This window comes from Lynx rufus, unplaced genomic scaffold (genome assembly GCF_022079265.1).
Source record: "Lynx rufus isolate CCGP_SWC_20201006 ecotype Redwood Valley unplaced genomic scaffold, mLynRuf1.p SCAF_5, whole genome shotgun sequence".
NCBI lineage: Eukaryota > Metazoa > Chordata > Mammalia > Carnivora > Felidae > Lynx > Lynx rufus.
Genome location: NW_025814867.1, coordinates 22,369,385 through 22,394,158, shown reverse-complemented (window position 1 = coordinate 22,394,158; position 24,774 = coordinate 22,369,385). Strand labels below are relative to the sequence as shown.

Below are 24,774 nucleotides of genomic sequence, written 5' to 3'. Positions count from 1 at the left end.
CCCCCAAGCTGCCCACAGTGTTGATCTGTACCTACCCACCTTGTAGGCCGTTCTTATTTCTGTCTCCCGTTCTGTGGTTTCCCCTCTTTTTGCAAACTCTGTCTCTGGCAAATGGGGTGTAGGTTCTTGCTTACCACCTTCATCATCGCTGAAGGCCAGTTTGTCCCTGAACCTACAGTAACCATGGATCTCAACTACACGTGACAAAAGTGAGCGCTATCATTTACTATCTACTCTGGACAGATAGTGTATTGAGTGCTTTACACACAACTGCACCACTCCATACTGTTTTCTGAGGCATCCAGGATGATTTGTGTGCACCACTGTGTATCCCACTAACTCAGAGTAAGCAGGAGGTACTGCCTGTATTTAAGAGATACGAGAGATACTTGACCCATGTCTCTAATTTTGTTCAAGAACCCCAGAGTCCCTGATTCAGAAGGCCTGACTATGAATGTCTCCCTGGATTCCCCTCACAATAAGGATGGCTTTACCTCAGGTGCCCAGCCTCTCCATCTACCCCTTGGACTTGGCTGGAGTTGGCGGTGGAGCGGCCTTTCGCACCTTCCTACTGAGAAATCTCATTTCCCTGCCTCGCTGCTCTGAAATCACCACCACGCACCTCTGACTATTGCCTTCTGCTTTGCTTTGTCCACACAGGTGACGACATTGACTCAGGAGGTCTCCCAGTTAGGTAAGGACATGAGGAATGTGATGCAACTTCTGGAAAACGTTCTGTCACCCCAGCCGCCGTCGCGGTTTTGCTCTCTGCACACCACCTCTGTGTGTCCCCCCAGGGACAGCTTACAGACCAGGACGACCTGGAGTGCGCACCAGCCTTGCCTACACTTGCAAGCAGGTGGAGCTGCTTATACTCAAGCACAACTCTGTCACGGTAACGTCACCTCAGACATTTGGAGTGTGGATCCCTCCTCTGTGGGGAGCAGCCCCCAGCGAACTGGAGCTCATGAGCAAAATCCTGCAGACAGTGAACTTTACCACTCTCCGAACCTCGATTATTCACCTGCCCACTGCCAGGTTGTCCAGGAAGGTCACTTGCAATTTTTAAGGTGCATCTCTCCACATTCAGATTCCACACTGACGCCTCTGCAGTCCATCTCCGCGACTCTCTCGTCCTCCGTCTGCTCTTCGTCGGAAACCTCTTTGCACCTGGTTCTCCCCAGCAGATCGGAGGAGGGCAGCTTCAGCCAGGGAGCCACGAGCCCCTTCAGTCTGGAAAACCTGCCGGGATCTTGGGACAGGGAAGGAGCGGCCTCAATCTCTACTGAACCCTTGGAGAACTTTCCACTGGAAGTTGTCACAAGCACAGCAGAAATGAAAGATAATAAAGCCATAAACGTATGATATTCGCACGTGCGGCAGCTGCCAGTCTCAAACCCACCACTGCATGACAGCTTTAGTTTGCCTTTTTTGCCCGGGCAGGTGTGAAGACTGGGCAAAGCGGGGGGGTCCCGCGGGAGAGCGCCGTCAGAAGCCAGCCAGAGGCACAGCCACATCCGTGCCGTAGCAAACACTTGCCAGACCCTAGAAACCTAGCAGAAGCAGTTTCCTCTACAGGTATTCACTTCCTGGTCTGTGCGACCGACTTTTTAAAAGTCCAGAGACCCCGAGGGTCTGAGCAGCTAGAAGTCCCAGACAAAGAATTGGTGGATTCGTTTTGTCCTAGGTGACTTTTGTGAAGTGCAGCGAAGGTTTTCCTGAGTGCCTGTTTGTCATTCCCGAACAATATCCATAGCACTGGTGGCCTCGGGAGTGCACAGCTCCCGCTGATCTATTTTTCTTTTTGTGAAGGCAAAGGGACAATTATCACTGCATGTCATCTAGACAATCAGTCAAATAGAGCTGGTGGCCAGTGGTTAGCTATTGCACGTTATTTGCCATGTAAATGAACATGTCTTTATTTATCAGGAAAAAAAAAAAGAGAGGCTATTTTTATATCCTTGGTATGAAATATGTATTTAAACTATTTAAAATATTTATAAAGAAATGAATGTTTTCTTTTCATTTTGGTAAAAAAGAAAAAGCTTGCCGTTTTAACAAGAAATGCACTACCGTTATTATGTATAGTAGATCAAAAATTATTTATTAAGAGGATGTAGTTTCAAAAGGAACCCGCCTTTTATCTGCATGCGGTTTGCAACAAATGTACCCTCACGCTTCGGGATTACAAAAGAGCAGTGAGGTCATATTTTATTAATGAAATAAAAACATAGACTGAGTGTCAAATATGTGGGCTTTGGCACGGTGGTAGGGAAGGCTCCACCTAGTTAGTCTCCGCTGGTTCACACCAACGACCTGAATTAAGGCTGCCCCCACTGTGCTAGCATAAATGTCTCTCCTCCAGGCATCAAACTCAGTGTTGTTCAGGAACCCAAATTTGGTGTGCGGAATATCAGATCACAACTCCTGTAAGCCATTTTGGCCTCAAAATGAGGGAGAGAACCTTGGCTGTACCCTTCCTCTGTGCTATTCTTGCAGGAGAGGTTGTAGACCAGTGAAAATTCCAAAATGGAGCCAAGACTTCTGAGCAATGACTTGTGAGAGAGAAGCCAGCTTACATCGGATCAGCGTTTTCATTGTTGTTTCTGTAAAGTTCTCAACAATGCCATAAGTTATGCGGAGCAGGTGTTTCCATTCTCATTTCGCAAACAGAAAAAAAAAAAAAAAGTAGTAACAGAGATTACAGAGCTCAGATGCCGGAGATGGTCTAGAACCTATAATGCTCCCTGCATCTCAGCCAACATGCAAATTCAGATGCTGGCTTGGTAATAATTTAAACGCCTTCGCTCAACTTTTATCTTGATGTTTGAAAACATTTAAGGCCAAATCATCCCAGACATTCTTAGAAAACATCGCATTTATGTTCTATAGTCCCCCTGTTCTTACTTCGCATCACAAAGAATAAACGATCCAAGAATTGTATCATTAAAAACAACTAAACAAACTAAAACTTCTGATGTGTGAGTCTTGTACCCTAAAATTGGCTACAGCAGCAGAAAGAAATATGTAAGGAAAAGGGAAACAGTATATGTTTACCAGGCAGGTTACTCAAGACAATGCCTTCTACTTCTCCACTGCCAAAATTCAATCTCTCCTTACCTACGTGAATGGAAAATTTAGGCAAAGGCGATTTTCTAGATTTAATGTATTTATGTTTGTATTCATTTGTATTCTCCTGTTAGCTCATCCTGACCTATATAATCATTTTAAGTACCATTCAAAAAGAACTAACCGGTGTTAGTGTGTGAATATTCTTCTGACAGGCTACCAACTACTATTACTGATGCTGACAAATAATGACTGGCATTCTGTGTTTTGAGTAGTGACTATGCACCAACAGATGTTTAGAAATGAACACATGTTATGTTTCCTCATATAATAGCCAATGCTAAAAGTGACTTACTATTATCCCCATTTTGTAAATGAATAATTGGGCCACGGACTTCTTTTAACTTGTCCAGTCACATTGTTTTAAATGATAAACCGAATACCCCCATGGCCGCTCTGGGTACCCTTCCCTTCATGTCCAAAGCTATTCTTGCTGTCCTTTTTAAAACTTTACCAGTAACTAATTCTTTTTGAAGTCTGTGAATAATAAAATATCTGTTTTTTAAGGAAGCATACACATGGGACAAATTAGTTCAAATGTGAGGATCTGAGGAGGCCCCAGTGAAATGCCTGGAAACATGCCCATAAAAATATGGGCAGCCAGCCAGTCCCCTTCTCCATATCTACTCCTAACAGCTGACTTTCACGGGTGTAAGAACCAGATGTCTGCCCTTGTATGTCTGCAGCTGGACAAAAATGAATGAGTGCCCGGGATACGTGAGGGTTCCCACTGATTTCTAACAGGAGGACACCTGCCTCATCTGAATGAGCCCCTCCTTACTCCTTATTCATTATTCTGATAAACAGAACTGCCCCACATCCTGGGCAGCTCAGAATGACATGTTTTGTTTTGTGTCCGTGTATTGTGATATTACTCCAGGAAATGAGAATTCCAAGTTGTTCTAGGTGTTTGATTTTCGAAACGTCGTTGTAGCATACGTAGCAGAAGCCCATATCTTCTCATCAGGGATGCGTGTTCAGATCTATTTTCCTCACCTACCCACTCTGCTGAAGAGGCAAAACAGGGATCCAGAAGGAAGAAAAGCACTTATTTTCTTGGTCAAATATATTTTCTTAAAAATAATATTGAGGACTAAAGTCTTCTGTGTAGCTCTAATTAAGAGAACCAGACAGATTAACAGGACTTTATTATAATTCAACGTAAGAAGTTTCTGGCAATTAAAGCCACTTACAAATGGAGTTTATTGCCTTGAGATGTGGTAAAAGTCCTAACAAAGTGTCCTTTCGGAGCTTGTATAACTATGTGACAGGCACATTGTTTTCCAGTTGGAAATCTGTACTAGGTGTGAGCATATCAGAGTACATGCATCAGAATCACATGGGGGTACTTGGTTAAACTTTAGAAGATTTGGTTTCAACCTAGTGCCTTTGGGTGGGGCCTGGGAATCTCCCACTTAGTAAACTCCCGGGGTGACACATATACTAAATATTGGGAACTATTGGTCTGGAATCTATAGCAGTACAAACTGAGTCTTAGCTAATTTATACACAGCATCTAAATTCTGTTAAAGTGGGGCATCTGGGTGGCTTAGTCGGTTAAGCGTCTGACCTCAGCTCAGGTCATGAACTCGCAGTTCGTGAGTTTGAGCCTCACATCGGGCTCTGTGCTGACGGTCAGAGCCTGGAGCCTGCTTCAGATTCTGTGTCTCCCTCTCTTCCTGCTCCTCCCCCACTCGCACTCTGTCTCTGTCTCTGTCTCTGTCTCTGTCTCTCTCTCTGAAAAATAAGCATTTAAAAAAATTAAATTCTGTTAAAGATAGGCCTGAATCTGTAATTGTATATAAGAAAGACCTGGTCAACCCCTATATCAGTAGTCAAACTTTAGTTCGAATGGCATATCTCCAGGGGAATTTAATAAAATAGATTTTAGGGACCTGATCCCTAAGTGATTCTGATATAGATGTTCCAGAGAGCAAACTCCAGAAACATTGCCCTAAGTGGTGTAATCATCCTGTAGATTATGATGACCTGGTTCTGTGGGAGGTGGACCAGCAAGAATCAAGCCAATTAAAAACGACATTTATGTGCAATACTATTTCTGTAGATTTCCTAATACAGCAATGGTTTTTTCCATGAAAATAATTGATCCCTTTCTTCAAGAATGCTTTGAACACTCTTTCATTACTTCAACCAGTAATGGCTGAGCACCTACTATGTGTCGTGCGTTGGTACCTCTTGATTTGTTGTAGGTCTTTGTTCTCACTTTGTTTGGATTTTCTAGTAGGAAAAAAAAAAGTGAAAATGCCTTTTGAAGTCTCATAAATCAGTCAGTTCTTCCCAGATAGTGGGATCCTATTTGGATGTGAAGCAAGTCGACTATTTGGTTGGAGAATGACAATTGCTATGCATGGCTCCCGCGTGAAATGGCACTGCTCATGTCCAGATTATGACTTTATCCAGAGCAATGAAAATACCTTGCTCCAAACAGTTCTTGCTAGGGCTGCTTCTCATCAGGTGTATAGTTTCTTTTCTAAGGTCACCCTTATAAGACATCGCCTTTACTGTAGAATTCTATAATGTTCCAAATGTAGTCTTCCCCCCACGCCACCACCACCACTGGAAACAGAGCCTTGGCACCTGTGCAGCTTCAATGAAAGACTGTTCCAAAAGGATTTTCCTTTGCCTGTTTCTTTCAGTTTATGCAAAGGCAATGTTCCAAATAAATACAGTGTTGAGAAAGGGGCAGGAGTTTGGGAAGGACACAAATGTTTACTTCCAACCATTTTTTCTTGCTCTGTGACCTCAGACAAGTTATTTAACACTTTTGAGGCTCCATTTCTTTATCTAAAAACTGAGTATTAAAATATATCTAACTTGCAGAGTCTTTGTGAAGAAGTCAATGAAGTAATTTATATGAAAGCCCACTGCCTGACATACAGTGAATGCTAAGTAAATGTCAGTTGGTCTCCCCTGGCTTTCTGCTACTTCCTCTGCCTCCTCTCATCTCCCCACCCCCCACCACACACACACCAACCTTCCTTTTTAATTCCCCCACCTCTTCTTCCCCACCTTCCCCCCTAGCTCTCCCTTTTTCTCCACTCTCCCCTCCCGTGACATCTCCAGTCCCTCTTTCCCTTTATCTTCTGTCCCTCCTTTGTCCCCTCTCCTAAGAATCCCAGGCTAACTTCTGAAAAATGAGTCCCATTTGACATTTCCTTTGCGGAGGCCACAATCTAGCTTTTACACTATGTCACCTGCAATCCATTCCTTACAGTATTAACAATCAAGTCAACATTGACCTTTAAAAAAAGTAATTGGGGAAGCACCAGGGGGAAAAATGTGCCATCCCTGCTCCTACCCATCTGAGCCCCAACCTGTGTGGCTTCTGATTTCTTATCCAAATTTTAGTAATCAAAACCTTATTTCAAACGCTTTACAATTACAGAAAGATCCAGGAAATTTATTCACTAACATGAATATGTTTCATAAACATGGATTTTCTTTTCTTGCCCATAAAGTTGTTCTACAGAAATTTACTGTTGCCTCAAAACTCAGACACATAGATTTGTCACGCCCACCACCCTGGGACACAGAAGACCTGAACCTGTCAGCCAAAAGCCTCAGAGCTTTCCCTGTGGCAAGGGGCCTTGCCCTGTTGCCCATAACTCCTCTAGCTGGAAGCGGAGATGATGAAATGTCTGCCCCTTCACACGGATGCCTTCAAAGGTTCTCCTTGTCATCCCGTGGAGAGAGTAGGTCCCACCAGAGGGAATAAGCTAAATGTCAGTCCCTGCAGCTTGTGTCCTGAAAGAACCTGTTCCTTGGCTTGTGAAATTCAACAGAGCCCTGAATAAAGAGCTCACAAAAGACATGAGGACAGCCCAGTGAGGCAGAGACCAGCACATCCGCACCTGTGGTTCAAGGGAATGAAATAAACTAGATTCTAGGAAAAAACAGCTGGGTGGGCAAGATGTCTCCTATGGGCAAAACTATGCCTCCTCAGACTATTTCCTTCTGCCTTAGGCTTTCCCCCCTGTGGAGATAAGAAGCTGGGAATGGGGTGGAAATTAATACTGAATTTAAGGCTCTGTTTGGGGTCATTTTGGGGTCTTTGTTTTTGCAGTTGGCTTGATAAAAATAGAACGTACATATGTGATATTTGAGGACAACAGAGAATAAAATGGGAGGAAGTGAACTTAAAAGTGTGTGCATGCTATTTGTTTTTGTAAGAAACCAATATACTAACCTGAAGGGACCATTCTTATTTAAAAATTTCCTGTGGGGTAAAGAGCACTCTATCCCTTTGCTACTCTTGCTTTCAGTGGTAAATTCACCAGTTCTAAGGCTCCTGAACTCCAGCTGGCAGTTCATTCTTCACTGTGGTTTATTTGTCCTGCGGGAGAATTATTTCTGAACTCAGCACAGGGGTCAGTGTTAACTGCTGCTGAGAAAGAGGCTCAAAGTCAGCCGCATCTCTCAAGGAACACAGAGCTCTCTGAGCGGCTGCAGCTACACAGCTAACACTCTCTAGTGTCTTCGGGGTCCCTTGCTGGGATTGGCAGTGATGTTCAGGAGCCCCCAGGTTGAAGCGCAGGTTTCTGTAAGTTGCCATGGTAACCCATTGCCCAAAATGAGTCATGAGAGTCCATGCTCTAGTCAGGGGACCTGTAGAGCAAAATCAAATTGGCATCTCCAGCTTCTAGTACCCAAAACTATGTGTGCCCCAGACCTGAATCATTTAGTAGACATGTGGTTGACTTGCAGAAAAACCACATCCACAGAAGGGGGATAAAGGAGACAACATTTCTGACTCTTTTTTCTCGAAGTATGGGTCCTGGAGCAGCAGCAACAGCTTCATCGGGGAGCTTGTTAAAAATGCAAAATCTGAGAGCCCCTCCCAGAGCTACCGAATTAGACTCTGCATTTTATCAAGATCCTCAGGTGGAGGGGCCCCTGGGTGGCGCAGTCGGTTAAGCGTCCGACTTCAGCCAGGTCACGATCTCGTGGTCCGGGAGTTCGAGCCCCGCGTCGGGCTCTGGGCTGATGGCTCGGAGCCTGGAGCCTGTTTCCGATTCTGTGTCTCCTTCTCTCTCTGCCCCTCCCCCGTTCATGCTCTGTCTCTCTCTGTCCCAAAAATAAATAAACGTTGAAAAAAAAAATTAAAAAAAAAAAAAAAAGATCCTCAGGTGGACACATTACACTTTTTTAGAAACACTTGGATAAACATTGGTTCTTGACTCAACTACCCGTTAGAATCACCAGGGCAGCTTTTATAAACCGGATTCCTGGCCCTGACCTCAAAGATTCTGATTTAGTTTCAGTGGGACCCACAGACCAGTAATGGTTAAAACTCCCCAGATAACTCCAGTGTGCACCCAGCGTTGAAAAAACACTTCTCTAGGACAGTGGTTCTCAAAATGTGATCCCCTGACCAGGAGCATCAGCATCACCAGGAACTAGTTAGGAATGTCAATTCTCAGGCCCCACCCCAGACCTACAGAGTCAGAAACTCTGGGCGTGGGTCCCCATAACCTGTGATGATCCTAAAGCCTGCTAAAGTTTGAGATTCCTGCTCTAGTCTAGGCAACAAAGGAACCAGCATGGGCTGAAGTAGGTTGTAAGCAGGAAGGAGTCTGAATATAATAGTTTATTATTATATTATTATTATTGTTGTTGTTGTTGTTGTTGTTGTTGTTATATACTAGATATCTGATAAAATGTGTATCAACATCAACCTTCTTCTAGGGGACTCATCATTTTCTATCTATTTCAAATATCCCCCTATATTTTAAAACCAAACTAACAGGTGAACATGTCACTTTTTTATATATAATTATAATTTTTTAAATTTTAATTTATTTTTTAATTTACATCCAAGTTAGCATATAGTGCAACAGTGATTTCAGGAGTCGATTCCTTAATGCCCCTTACCCATTTAGCCCATCCCCTCTCCCACAGCCCCTCCAGTAACCCTCTGGTAGTTCTCCATATTTAAGAGTCTCTTCTGTTTTGTCCCTCTCCCTGTTTTTATATTATTTTTGCTTCCCTTCCCTTATGTTCATCTGTTTTATATCTTAAAGTCCTCATATGAGTGAAGTCATATGATAATTTCTCTTTCTCTGACTGTGAACACGTCACTTTCTAATTAGAATAGGCTCCTTACATTGCCATCTTTTCTATTTCTACAGTTTAGCAAATGATAACCATGTGAAAAATGTTATTCCTATGATAGCACTGGTGCATCTCAATTTTACAAGCCTACCTTGGTCAAAGAATGGTTTTGGTGACCACATCAAGTCAAAATTATAAGATTAGTGAACCATGGTCTGAGAGAGAAGCTTTTCCCCCAAGAGTACAGACAATGTATCCTGAGAAAAACCAGTCTTATGTTTTTCCTAGTTTTAATTACAGATAGTAGTTGTGTTTAGAAATCAGGGCTTTGTATTTCAATACAACCAGCTGTGTAAATAAGCTATAAGAGCAATTTTAGGCTGCTTTGCATACATTTATGTATTTATACTAGATTAATAGTTCTGAATTTATCGAATATGTGGTTAAAATTATCTTTATAGAGATACTTGCTGAAGTAAATATAAATAATAAGATTTGGGCTGAGATGAAATGAGTTTTTAATTCCTCTACTCAACTGTTTGACTTTAGACAATTACATTCTCCTACTCTTCATTCCCTCATCTCTGAAATGGGATGTATCCATTTGAGTTCTCCTAGAAGCATATCCTGAGATAAAAGTTGTAGTGAAATAGTTTGAGGGATGACTTCAGGAAACACTGGGGGGGGGGGATGGGGAAATGAGACAAGGAGGGGACAGAAGCCCATAAAAATGTGTTATTGAGCAGATAATCACTGTGAGCAACTGAGGCTCAAAAGCCCTAAGTTGTTCTGGGATAGAACCTGACTGTGAGTTGCTCCACTTGAGGAGGAAGAAGTTGGCGTATTCATTCCCCAGCTCCCACCTGTCAATGGCCAAGGGCTGCTCCCAGAGATGTTAACTCTTCAGTATGCCTGGTTTGCCCCAAGCAAAAGCAAAGACAGAGCCTTTAGCAGAGTCACAGATGCTTGCAGTAGAACGCCTTACACAAGGAGTGGAATGGTGTGTGCTCAGTGAAGATGTGCAGAGCATTTCCTACCTGAAGTATGTATCAGGTCCAGTTCAAAGACAGAAACCTCACAGCAATTACAAGAGAAAATACTTCCTATAAGGAATTATGATTGATGGAGGATTACCTCCTAAGAAGAGACGAAAGAGAATGCTAAAGAACATCCTATGGTAGAAGGAGAGTTCCCACGAGGTACAAATTTGGAAAAGAGGCCCCCAAAGCTAGAATCTAGACTTTGTTGGAGTTGTAGACATCACCCATTGAACAGCCGCAAGGTTTACCTGATTGCCTAGATCAGAAATGTCCATAGTCGCTGGACTGAGGCTAGGGGGCAAGGAAGTACATGCAGGGCAAACAGGAAACCCTGCTGGGTACAGGAGGACCAAGGCTGGTGCCAGAACTGGCAAGCTGACAGTGAGCTTTGCTGAGTGTCCAGCACACTATGGGTGTTCGTGTATCACAGGAGCCAACCAAGAAGCAGCACACAGAAACCAGAAGCCCTCTCTTCCGCAGTGTCTCCCCAACACCCTCACTGGCAAAGGGGCAATATTTACAAGATGCAGTCCAGCATCTGTAATGGCAATGAAGCAGGGCAATAACAGGTGGATTTCAAGGTGAAAGGCAATAATCTGACACAAAATAATGCTATTTACAAAATACCATTCCATATGAAGTAAATGGAATAACATATATCAAGATACTTTTTGATAATATTTTTAAAGGAGTGTTTTTACTTAAAAAAACATCATCAGAATTACTCTTTACAGTAAAACCATGTTTTTCACTGACACAACTGATTTATTACTTTTTTTCCCAAAACAAAATCTTTAGCACATGATCTTCTTAACAAGGTTTGTCTTCTGTGTAAGAATATTGTAAACTGACTCCTGCCTCCACACACTTCTTTTGTTGCCTAAAATTCCTTTAATGGAGACCAAGTCTTTCTTCTACAATTAATGACAAGTGCAATATATCTATTTTAATGTCTGTACTGGAAGGACTCTAGAATATCTTTACTTTTTGCTGCAGATTTTCATAGAGAGCAGGGAAAGGGAAGAATATGGCTGCAGTATAGAGTGAGAGAGCATCTGCTGAGCAGCACGAATGTCCTTGCTTCCTCTCCTCAAAGACCCTCAGGAAACCACATCTCACTCTCTCACCCTCATTAGTACAGAGTCAGAGAGAGTGCAATCAGAAACACCGAGGTGATATTCTCTGATAACACACTTTTCTCTCTTCTACTCCCCACCAGTGATATGACTGTCAATTAACATATCACCTTCAGATGTCTTTATCACATACACATCCAATTAATTAACCTTTCCACTAAATGAATTAATCTCTTAACCTATCAATATGCTTCTGGCTATTAATTTATTGTTTCCTTTCAATTACCATTGATGTTCATAATCACTCACAACTCTTAAAAATAGAAAAACAATCTGTCTTGGGTCAGAGCATCCTTCTTTCTTCCTCCTCCTCCTTGCTTCATGAAGTTTCGAAGGATTATAGTATAACTCATGAGCACAGAAACCTAATGATAAGAGGTGACCATGGATGGAGATACATTCCCTTTTTTTGAGAGTTAGGCCCATGGCAGAGCAATTGGCATTTTGAAGGAAATGGTAAAGTGGTCAAAGAGTTAATAGATGACCACTGGTCAAGCCCAGTGTGGAAGCAAGGTGTAAAGGGTGAATTGAATTGGACTAGGCACCTTCTAAAACATTTTCTAATTTAAGATCCTCCAATCATGAGGAAAAGGGAGAAAAGTAAGGCTAAGAAAAAAATTCCATGGGTCATTTGGACTTTACTCAGATGTGACCAAAATTGAAAATGATACTTCATAGAGGCATGGAAGGGAACAGTCTAGTCAAGAGTGAGAAATAGCTTGGATAGTAAATATCCAATTAGTTCATGTCCTATAAGCTCATGTTTCTATAAGCTAAAGAAACTCAGCTTATAGAACCACCAGAGAGAATTGCATCCCCTCTTCTGTCCGACACTAGGACTGATTCTGGCCATTTACTTAAGCTGACTCTGGTGTTCAACCACATTCTGGGGCTGCAGCAAGATACAGCAGGTAGATGTAAAGTGAGAAGTGAAAAGTAGCAGAACTGGGGAGTATGCCCCCTACATGCACCCAGGATGTCCATTGCTCTGGGAGATTTGAGTTGGATTACTGGGGTTTGTATAAATGAATGTCCATGTTAGGGTTCAGTACCCTTCTTCCATGTTCCTCCTTGCATGTTTCACCTTCCCCTCTTCTTTTCATATCAACATAGGATGACTTTTATTGGCTGTCTGCTATATGCTGGGTATCTTAAATATGTGCTCTCTTTTAATATTCCCAACAAGTCCATAGTATATCCTTTCTTATCCATTTATCACAAATAAGAAAGCAGAGACCGAGAAACTATGCAATTTTCATCACAAAGAAGAAGTACAGTCCTTCCTCTCAGATTTCAAAGACCACATTTGGCAGAACTTCACAGTGCTGTTAGATCTCCCTCGGACCTTCCTAGACATTTAGAAACACATACTTAACCGTGTCCTGAACTTGAACTTGGAAAACAAATCTTATTAATAAACATACACATTTCTGTCTTCCCTTAAAAGTGTACCTACTTTTATTTGAGTCTCCTTCTTAACCTGTTATATTGTCAGAGCTTATAATATTAGGCTTATTTTATTGATGAGGATATTGAGGCAAGGCTGAACAAGCAGTCTAAACCAGAAAGAAATGAAAGTAGCTAATATTTAGCAGAAACTTACCAGGTAACAGGACCTATACTCAGAGTCTGATAGTATATCAATTCATTTGGTCCTAACAATAATCCTATCAGGCCGTTACTGCTGTTATCTTCATTTCATAATTGAGGAAACGAGAAGTTAAATAACACACACAAAGCCACGCTCCTAATAAGTGGATGAGCTAGGATTTAAACCTAATTATATTGGTTCCAGAATCCTTGTTCTTAGCTCTACTTCATACTCCAGTTTTATGCTTGTCTATTACCTGCAGGTTAGAAGGCGTTCCAAGACAGCCAGTCTTTCAGTACATACACATTCCCCACACAGCAGCCAGGACAGAGCCTAACATAAGATGGCCAGTGCAAAACTGTGACTGAAAAGCCATATAATCTCAACAATGACCATTATTTGCATGGGAACGAATAAAAGATTGGTCATTATAAGGCTTTACATGACATGTTTAGAACTCAAAGCAAATAACTGAAATGACATTTAAACAAGCTGCTTCAAAAGGTCTATTCTCGTCCTTCCAGATCTCCCATCAACTATGCAGCAAAGGTGAGCTGTAAACAGGATTTGAGAGGGTGCAGCATCTGTGCTCCAAACTGGAACCCGGAGATGGGTAGAATCTCTGTTCAGCACATTCTGTACAATCTTCTTAATCATTATTAACTTAATGTAGCCCTCTTTGAGGCACCTTGTGAGAACTGTATACCTTAGAGTATCAATTATCCAGAAAATCGATAGCCTAAGTACTTAGCATTACCATCTTTATTTTCCAAGAAATGGAAGTCAAAGGAAATGGCCTCTTTTCTTAGGCTTAAGATCTTCAAATTGCCCCCAATCAATAGCTCAGATGCTGCTGGTGGTAAAAAGAACAGAAATACACACAAAAGATTTTTATTCCTTTACCCAAACCAAAACCGTGAGGCATTCACACACAAACATTCAAGACAAGCAGAGACCTTTCTTAGTCTTTCTTTCCTTAGTCTCTCACTGAAGCAGGTACAAGTTAAATGCAACTCTTGTCTCACTTGAACTATTCTGGGTTAAGCATGAATTTTTTTTTACTGAGGTCCCAAAGTCCTTATGTTTGCGACTAGAGCTTTCCTTTAGAACCAAGCCCTTACTATTTATAAAGCTTGAGACTTAATAAAAAACGTCTCTGTTCCTTTTTCCTTCCCTTCCTCCCATCCTTTCACTGTTGCCTTTCTTCCCTCACTTCATCCCTATACTCTTAAATTGAAATATCAACATAAGAGAGTTGGCCTAAATGTGAGGTAAAATATTTCCATCATCTGCTCAGAGACTTCTGCCAAATATCAAGGTTGTTGACCCACATGGAGTGTAAATATACTTTGGAAACCAAGCGTCAAGGGACCTCAGTTTACATTATTCACTTGGGCCTGTTCACAAGTAGGCTGCTCAAAGAGAAGGGCCATGCCTGAGGCTACAGGAAGAGCAAGGCTACAGGGTGGTTGCTTTCCTTTGGCCCTAACTGATATCAGAAGAGATGATTCACTTGCTGTGATTTATTTACTGAAAAATAGGTGGCTAAATTTTTCATTTACAGAAAGGAAGTTTGACAGGGGACTTCAGATTTTTCCTCAGAAGTCATCTACACTAGTTTTCAGTAGTCACGATGGAGTCCTAGCTTTCCTACAGCAGTTTGTCAATAGCTAAGTGTGGTAGGCAGCTTCCGACTTTGCTCCCAGGACTCCCTCCCTCCTGAGGTTCATGCCCTTGTGGGATCACCTCCCCACGAGTGTGGTCTGGATCTAGTGACTTTCTTCTAATAAACAGAACATTGTAAAAATGATATACTATCCCTTCCATTATTAGGTTAAAAAAAAAAAAGGCTGTGACTTCTCTCTTGCTGTTATTTTCTCTCTCAGGTTCTTCTCACTTAATTAGGAAAGCACCTCAAGGCTAGGAACTGAGGGTAGCCACTGGCCAGCACCCAGCAAGGAACTGAGGCCTTCAGCCCAACAGCCCACAGAGAACTGAATCTCACCAACAACCACAGAGTGAGCTTGAAGCTGATCTTGCCTCAGTTGAACCCCAAAATGATCCTTGCTGCTTCTGCCTATATTTCTATTGCAGCCTTGTAAGAGACCCTGCCGAGAGGACCCAGCAAAACTGTGCTCAGATTCCTGACCTGCCCTGTGATATAGTAAGCATGTATTGTTTTATGCAATAAGTTTGGGGATAATTTGCTATCCAGCAACAGATAACTGATACAATAAGAATTGGGGAGTATGCCCTTAAATTGAGCAGACATCCTAACACCCCTTCTCAGTATAAAAGTAGCTACAAACACCCCTCGCCCCCTGCCAAACATTTCATGGCCATGGGGGTTGATGAGCACGACATAAGGTAAAAAAGAATCCATTGGCCTTAAAAGCTCTTTCACCCAAAGTTGAACAGCTTTTAGTCTAAACGACTAAAAAAGTGTTCTCTTAGCCAAAGCATAAGAGACTCTTAAAAACTGAGAACAAACTGAGGGTTGATGGGGGGTGGGTGATGGGTATTGAGGAGGGCACCTTTTAGGATGAGCACTGGGTGTTGTATGGAAATAAATTTGACAATAAATTTCATATATTGAAAAAAAAAGTGTTCTCTTCTTTGGACAGGACAAGAAAGCACTTATAATTTTTGCCCTTTCTTCTACACAGCCCTACACCCAGACTGCCAGTAAATAATACAATTAATTAGGTTTCTGCTTTCTGTAGTTATCTCTCTGAATTCACAAACCTTTGACCACACTGATTGGCTTACATGATTTCCAAGTGTCATGCAGATGGTTCTACTGTCCATCTTATGCTGATTGTTACTAGCTTTGATCTCAAACTTACCCCAATAACTACAGTATTATTAGCTCCTGTTTATTTATAAAGAAATCTTCCACATGTGAGTGGAAGAGCCCAGAACAGAATCCCATCTCTCTGGCTCAACTCTTGGATCATTCAGCTTCTCAATACCATTCCTTCTGGATTGTTTGTGGTAATATAAAATAAATTGCAAGATGCGTACATTGAATAGTGCTCATAGCTCCTAGTTCTATCTATTTCTACACTAACATCTTGTACTTAATACCAGCCTCATGACTTCCTGGGTCATATCGTTCCTCCCCCAGCTTTGTGCTTTCAAAAGTTCATTCCGATCTCTCCCTGGAGTCTTCGAATCTTAGAATACAGAATCTTAATATCGTTCCCAAACATTCTCTCTTGCTTCCTTGAAAGGCTCTGAAAAGGCACGGATCTTGAAGTCTGACATTCCTGGGTTCTAATTCTAGTTCTACCATTTTCTAGATGTGTGGCCTGTTTTTCAATTTTTTTTAATGTTTTTACTTATTTTTGAGAGAGAGACAGAGTGTGAGCAGGGGAGGGGCAGAGAGAGGGGGAGACACAGAATCTGAAGCAGGCTCCAGGCTCCAAGCTATCAGCATAGAGCCTTACACGGGGCTCAAACTCATGAACTGCGAAATCATGACCTGAGCTGAAGTTGGACACTTAACCAACTGAGCCATCCCAGGTACCTCTCTAGATGTGTGACTTTTGAGAAAGTTGCATAATATCTCTGGTCCTCAGTTTCCTAACAGTTTCTGGGGGATTGGTGAGGTGAGGGTGAGGGGCAGGGATAATCATGTGTGTTTAAATAATTAAATAAGATGCTAGATACAAAACATCAGCAGAGTGTCTGCCACAATGTAGTGCTCAGCAACTCCTAATTCTCTCTTTACCTGTCACCCTCTTTTCTATTATCTCCTCCATAGCCTTTCCTACATAAATAGAAGAGAATAAACTATTTTTCTTGCCTAACTAGTTCTTTCTGTACCTTGGCAAAATCCAACATCACTTGAGACCACTATTACAATGTTTAAAATATATGCATCCTTCAGGGACTGAGGCTTTCTGTTGTGTTGTTTCTGTTGTGTTTTAAGTTCGTTTCAATATCACCACACAAGAATACGACACAGTGTGTTAGATACCACATAGCATTTCAAAGTATTGGGGTAAGGGGACATTGGTGATGATGATATTAAATCCCAACTAATGTGAATGTTGGCCCCCAGGTAGATTCATCTATAGGAAGTGTTTGACACTTACCCAAAATAAGTCCAAAGATGGTCAGTGTGAGATTATGAATCAGATAATATGTGACAAATGTTGTTTCTTAGCATGTGTCCTCTTCTGAGTCCATTTGTCTCTACTGAGATTTCACATTGTGTGGCATCAGAAAGACATTTCACAGACCAGGCCTGATCTCAGACCTTTCACATCAAGTCATGTGATAGTCATCCTATATTTATTTCCAAAAAACAATTTGTCCTTAATAGTGCTTACTCATTTTTCTGATGAGTTCCTGCTTTTTGTCTGTAGTAGAGGAAAAAGGCTTCCAGTTTTTTGTATGAAACTGTGTTCTGAGTATTAAAGTTTGGATGTCTTTCCATTTCACTCAGACCTTTAGACTGTAACACATCACAGATGCTAGGCTCACTTAAGAACCAAAGAGGAGCCTGGGAAGAAGCCTGTTGACGACTTAATCATCCCATCAACAGATTTACAGCCCAGCACAGGACAAACGTTCATCCTTTATCTTCAAGATTTCCAAATCCCTATTCAATGATTTCTTATTCAGATGATACAAATGGCTTTCTTATATTCAGTGTAAAGTTTTAAGCTTTGAGTACTTTCTTAAGGGTTCTAAGAACTGCTGGAATCCCCTCTTAATAAAATTGCTATGTGAAAAGTCAGGTACTGTCATCTTTCTTTAGTCTCTTCCCCATTGAATCATTTATTTTTTTTTACAACCTGTGTGCAGAGACTGGATTAGTTTTTATAAAAATTTCAATATGAATGTGGAAGTTTCAATAAGACACATATGGCCATTCACCCTTTAGATGCCATCTCAATGTCACTTGTCACTTTTTAGGTTTATACTACTCTTAGAGCTCTCTGAGATCTTCTTTCATAGGATTTCAATAAAACAAAACTATGTGCTATTCACTTGGTTAATGCCTCTTTCATAATCAAACCACCAACTCTTTGGGAGCAGGCACCTTTTTTACTTGGCTCATCATTATATCTGCAGACAACATAGAAGTTAATAAATGTATGCTTAAATAAGAGAATAAATGAAGGAAAGAATGCATCAATGAATAGAGTCAGGATCAATTTTTTTGTATATGTTTTGTACAGTTTCTGTGTCCATAAGAAATCTTACTGATACCAACCCAAATTCTAAAGTGTGTTCCCAATATTTGTCATGTTTTCCACTTCATAGGATAGTGGATCTAACTTGAAGTTCTTTGAGGCCACCTGAAATTCATAGCAGTAGCTCTCTGCTACCTACATGCACATCCAATCTCTAGCCTCCTCAGTCTTTCTGGGTTCTGACTCAGCGAGGTGGACTAGAAGACAATTATCAACAGTCAAGACTTCTAGGTTTCTTATCTAAAGAACGTGAAATGATGTGCATTAGATCAGAGTTATCCCAAAACCTGAAAGAAGTTTTGGACCTAAAATTAAACCATACTTGAGTACAGAGGAAAGACGTGAAGGAGGGAAGGCATGAAAAAGACAACGTAAGAAAGCATTCATTTTTGTAAACACAATCTTTGGAAATAAAGGGAAAAAAATCATTCTTATGTAACTAGTTATATTGTTACATAATTACCAAAGAATTACAGCACATCTCTCAAAGCCTAGGTTTTTTAAATTGATAAATATATTAAGACAGTGGTATTATCTCTTACAGTTCAATATGTTGCTACTGGGAGGAGAGTAAAATACCTGGTGTTTATATTTAATATAAGTTTCTATGTTTTATCTATCAGGGGAAATTGAATAAGGACACTGTGGTTTAGAATACCTCAGATTTTCTCAGCTGTATCTCAGTATGTAGATATAATTAGTGGTGGGAATGGAAATTCCCTGCACTGGGAATTCTGGCTTTATTGCTATTAAATCCTCTGCACAGAGGTTGGGCCAGAAGGTCTTGGAACCACATGTTCCATTTCCCCCTCCTATCCTGTCCCCATTTCTGCTACTGAGTAGATTTTCCCCAAGAACAAAACCGTAAGATGTAAATGGTACCTGTTGCCATAGCAGCTAAAATGTTCAGTTCTACCTTCCTCCTCTCAAAGAGAGCTTCATGCATTCAGTACCTTTCCTAGTATTAAAACATAAGTTAGAAGCTGGGCTAGGATTAGCTCAAATATTCTCTCAACCACTGAGATGTAGCATCTGTGTGAATTCACTGACTGTTGATATTCCAAATCATCATCATATCACTTGTGGTATGAAAAAGAATCAACCAGAGGATTGACTGATGGTTCCATATTAATACCATCTGTCCAGAGGCTCTTCTAAGAGTTCTATGGCAAGAGAGAACAAGGAACACTAACTCAGCCTGAACTTTCTGTGGCTTAGAAAGTTGGTTATATCTCAAGTTAGATTTACATGTTTGATTCCCTGCAGTTTAATTTAGCAAGCAATACCCCATTAAGGTTGGCCCTCCCTCTGATTGAGTCAGATAATTACTTGCTTATACATCCAAGCTCTTACATCCCTTCCAATTTATTTTGTTCTCTCAATGGAACTACTGTCTGCTTGGTTAGTTGAAAGGATTAAATCCTAAATGAAACAGAAGTAGAATTTTTTTCTTCAATATGACTGCTCTCAGTGTCTCCATAATAGAAACAGGAAAGGCAGGCAGTCCCACAAGCACTGCCACCACATTTATTACTAATTTTATTCATATCTGCCCATTTCAAAGCATGGCTGTCTGAAGCTGTGGAAAATAAAATAGGCAGATAGAATGGAAGGAAGGAAAACAAAAACAAACAAGCATATATCTACATAAAGGTTTGTATGCAAGTGTCTACAGCAGGTTTATTCATGATAGTTTCAAACTGGAAACAATTCAAATGTTCATTAACAGGAGACGAACACAGTGCTACTCAGCAATAAAAAGGAATGGTATACTAATACATTCAGCAACATGGATGAGTCTCAACAGCATTATGCTGAATGCAAGAAGCATACTGTGTGACTATATTTATGTGAAACTCTGGAAAAAGCAAATTGAATCTGTAATGACAAAAAGTAGATCACAATAGGAAGAGCAGAAGAGACCATTGCGGGGTGATAGAAAGTGTTCTGTATATTGATTGTAGGTGTGATTATAGGAATGTATGAATTTATCAGAACCCATTAGAACATTTAAAATGTAGCATTTTATTGAATGTAAATTATATTCAATAAATATGACATATATACATTCTTCATCTCTTACTACCAAACCCTTGTCAGCACTGACAGAGCCTTTTATCTTGCCCTTCACTTTCAAATAGAGAAATAGACTCAGGATTTTAAAAATGTTATATTTCTTTGAATTAAATGTTTATTTCTCAGAAAGAGACAGAGAGACAGAGCATGAGTTGGGTAGGGGAAGAGAGAGAGGGAGACACAGAATCTGAAGCAGGCTCCAGGCTCTGAGCTGTCAGCACAGAGCCCAAAGCAGGGCTCGAACCCATAAACGGTGAGATCATGACTTGAGCTGAAGTCGGATGCTTAACCAATTGAGCCACCCAGGTGCCCCTATAATACTGTTTAAAAAAATCCCAAACATTTACAACTTTTAAAATTCCATCAAATCATAAAAGTACTTAATGAGGGAGTATTATAAACAAGACTTCAAGCAGATCTGAGCTCAAGCTACTTATAATCAAAGAAAGGAAACACATGCTAGAATAGAGGGCAAAAGAGACAAAGATATATAACATGAGAGGCTAGGTGGTAAGAAAACAGAAGAGGAAAAGAACATATCTAACCAAAGAATCAGAGAATGTTTCTGGAAAAAGCTACTTCAAATCTGGCCTTGAAAATTGTCAAGACTTAAGGGAAACAAAAGCAAATACAAACTATTAGGACTACATCAAAATAAAAAGCTTCTGCAGCAAAGAAAACCATCAATAAAACAAAAAGGCAACCTACTGAATGGAAGAAATTATTTGCAAATGATATATCTGATAAGGGGTTAGTATCCAAAATATAAAGAATTTATATAACTCAACACCGAAAAACAAACAATATGATTTAAAAATGGGCAGAGAGGGGCGCCTGGGTGGCGCAGTCGGTTAAGCGTCCGACTTCAGCCAGGTCACGATCTCACGGTCCGTGAGTTCGAGCCCCGCGTCGGGCTCTGGGCTGATGGCTCAGAGCCTGGAGCCTGTTTCCGATTCTGTGTCTCCCTCTCTCTCTGCCCCTCCCCCGTTCATGCTCTGTCTCTCTCTGTCGCAAAAATAAATAAACATTGAAAAAAAAATTTTTTTAAATGGGCAGAGAACTAAATAGACATTTCTGCAAAGAAGACATACAGAGAGCCAAAAGACACATGAAAAGATGCTCAACTTCTCTCATCATCCGGGAAATGCAAACCAAAACAACAATGAGATATCACCTCACACCTGTCAGGTGTCACACCTTTTTAAAATAAAAAAGACAAGAAATAACAAGTGTTGGCGAGAATGTGAAGAAAAAGGAACTCTTGTACACTGTTGGCTAGAAGGCAAATTGGTACAGCCGGTGTGGAGGACAATTTGGAGTTTCCTCAAAAAATTAGAAATAGAAATACCGTATGACCCAATAATTCCACTACTGGGTATTTACCCAAAGAAAACAAAAACACTAAATGGAAAAGATACGTACATGTACCCCTATATTTATAGCAGCATTATTTACACTAGCCAAAACAGGGAAGCAACTTAATTGTCCACTGATAGATAAATGGATAAGGATGATGTGATGTATCTGTTATCTATCTATCATCTATCTCTCTACCTCTCTATCAATCGATTGATCTATCGATCTATCATCTATCTGTATAATGGAATATTACACAGCAACAAAAATGGATGAGATCTTCCCCTTTGCAACAATATAGATGGACCTAGAAGGCATTAAGTCAAGTAAAATAAAACAAATACCATATGATTTCATTCACATGTGGAATCTAAACACCAAAACAAATGAATAAGCAGACAAAAAGCAGAATCAGATCTACAAATACAGGGAACAAACTGAGGGTTGCCAGAGGGAAAGGAGGTGGAAAGATGTGCAAAATGGGTGAAAAGGAGTGGGAGATATAGGGTTCCAGTTATGGAATAAATAAGTCACGGGAATAGAAGGCACAACATAAGGAATATAGTCGATAATATTAGAATAGTGTTGAATGGTGACAGATGGTAACTATACTTGTGGTAAGTATAGCAAAATGTATAGGGAAATTGTATCACTATGTTGTACACCTAAAACTAATGTGTGTCAACTATACTCAAATAAAATAATTCTAAAAAACAACAACAACAAAAGAAAATTAAGATTTCAGCAAACGTTGGGGCGCCTGGGTGGCGCAGTCGGTTAAGCGTCCGACTTCAGCCAGGTCACGATCTCGCAGTCCGTGAGTTCGAGCCCCGCGTCAGGCTCTGGGCTGATGGCTCGGAGCCTGGAGCCTGTTTCCGATTCTGTGTCTCCCTCTCTCTCTGCCCCTCCCCCGTTCATGCTCTGTCTCTCTCTGTCCCAAAAATAAATAAACGTTGAAAAAAAATTTTTTTTAAAAAAGATTTCAGCAAACGTTAACAAGAAACCTGAAAGTATTTGAGGGCCACTTGAACAAGTTCATTCATTATTAAGCTTCCTTGGGACTCTTGATATCATGGATACAGCTGGCTCATTGTTCACATAATGTCCTGTGAAATCATAGTGCCACTGTCACTCAATATGAAAAACAGGGGCGCCTGGGTGGCGCAGTCGGTTAAGCGTCCGACTTCAGCCAGGTCACGATCTCGCGGTCCGTGAGTTCGAGCCCCGCGTCAGGCTCTGGGCTGATGGCTCGGAGCCTGGAGCCTGTTTCCGATTCTGTGTCTCCCTCTCTCTCTGCCCCTCCCCCGTTCATGCTCTGTCTCTCTCTGTCCCAAAAATAAATAAACGTTGAAGAAAAAAAAAATTTAAAAAAAAGAAAAACATATAATATCGATGCCATTCTTATATCCTTAATATAATTCTTATACAGGTATTCCTAAGTGTTTCCTCTACAGGAAAAATCTTGATACTCTGACGAATGCTAAACATATAGCTTCTCTTGCACTATCCTTTTATATCTGTGTCTAAGAGCAGAGATCTAGGTTTTGCAGTTGATATCAGTCTCAATATCTCAGACTCATTTTGTCTAAAAGGCATAATGCACACATAATGTTGTAAGAAAAAAAAAATGGAGAAACACAACAATGCCTGAAATGTGCTACACAAAAGATGTTTAGGGACAACAGCAGTATTTAAAAAAAAAATGAGGTTCCAGGATTTATAGCTTTAGTGAACTACAAAATCCTGCTCAATTCCACCAAGTCCCCACACCTTCCTTCCATATACACACATATTATCAATAATGAATAAAAATGAGACCTACCAGGTATGAAAGCACATTATAGTAATTAAAGCAGCTTGGTGCTTGAGATGGAATACAGAACTCAAGAATAAAGAATAGAGAAACCAAAATCATTCATAAATATGGTACGAGTTTCATATATGGTAAAGTTAATATTTCATACCAATGGGCAATAGATGATACTAAAACAACAAGCATGAAAAACATAAGCTGGATTCCAACTCACTCCTTACACTAAGACATAAATCCCAGAAGATCAACGATTTAAGTCTTAAAAAATAAAATAATAAAAGTACCAGAAGAACAAACACACATACACACACTCATAAAAAGCTTTGTGCACAGAATTCCTTTCCAATCCATGTATGAAGCCTGGAGTATACAATGCAAACCTAGTACCATAAAGATAAAAAGAGTGAAAAGATAAAAAGGTCGGTAAACCTGACACCATAAAAATGAAAACTTTTGTACCAGAAAAAATGCTATAAACCAAGTGAACAGTCTGGAGAAAATATATGCAACCAAGGACAAAGTGCTAATTTCTTTGTATACGAAAACACTTTAAATATTAATTAAAATAAGAGATGTTATCTGAAATTAAGAGTCAGACGCTTAACCTAGCGAGCCACCCAGGCGCCCCATCTTTCAAATTTTAAGTGCATATACAATTTGATGGAGGTTTCCATCTCTAGAAAGCTATTCTACAAACATTCTCAACCAAGTGCCCATAGATATTTTTATATAAGAATATGTTTTCTAGGTGGCATTGTGATATCCCATTGGCATATAAAATCATTTCATCAAGTTTGTTCATTCAGATCAGAGATTTAATTGCTTGTAATGGCTGGGTATCACCATCACTCTATGGAAAGAGGTACAGATTTGTCAAAAAGGTTTTTATTATATGTTAAAAGGATTTTTATTGCAGGAATGCCACCAAAAATGTGTTAGGGAGAGGGAGAAGAAAACTATAGTTACAAAGTCATCTTCCATCATTTTATTTCAAAGAGAAGGGCAATAGATTTTGAAAAAATATACAAAACTTGGAAAATAGATATCTTCTAGGACTTCTGCTCTGCTGAAACCCATTAAAGTCAATCATCTTCATTTCCTAAGGTTTCCAGTTAATCACCTTAGAAGTATCTCTCACTCCACTAGCAAATACGTGAGAAAAAGTTGTGTGGCAGAAGTTGTTTAGGTGAGGGTTCTTTTTCAAATGACTTTTAGCCAGTCATAATGGAGCACTCATCTTCCAAGTTATCAACAACAAAGGAGATCATGAGAGTAGTCTAACTTGAGATGAAAGCAAATAATACAGAAAACATTTCATAACTCGCTAAAAAGAATGTCACTCCCAATTGTCCAA

At 40.4% G+C, this 24,774-nt stretch overlaps 1 protein-coding gene across 1 annotated transcript in view; it reads left to right on the top strand.

The window, feature by feature from the left end:
- Positions 1–1,365, top strand: part of KCNH8 (potassium voltage-gated channel subfamily H member 8) — a 356,045-nt gene extending 354,680 nt beyond the window's left edge. Inside the window, exon 16 of the mRNA XM_047100054.1 lies at positions 661–1,365. Within this exon, the coding sequence (XP_046956010.1) occupies positions 661–1,365 (705 nt within the window). The remainder of the gene's footprint in view (positions 1–660) is intronic.
- The last annotated feature ends 23,409 nt before the right edge of the window (positions 1,366–24,774 follow it).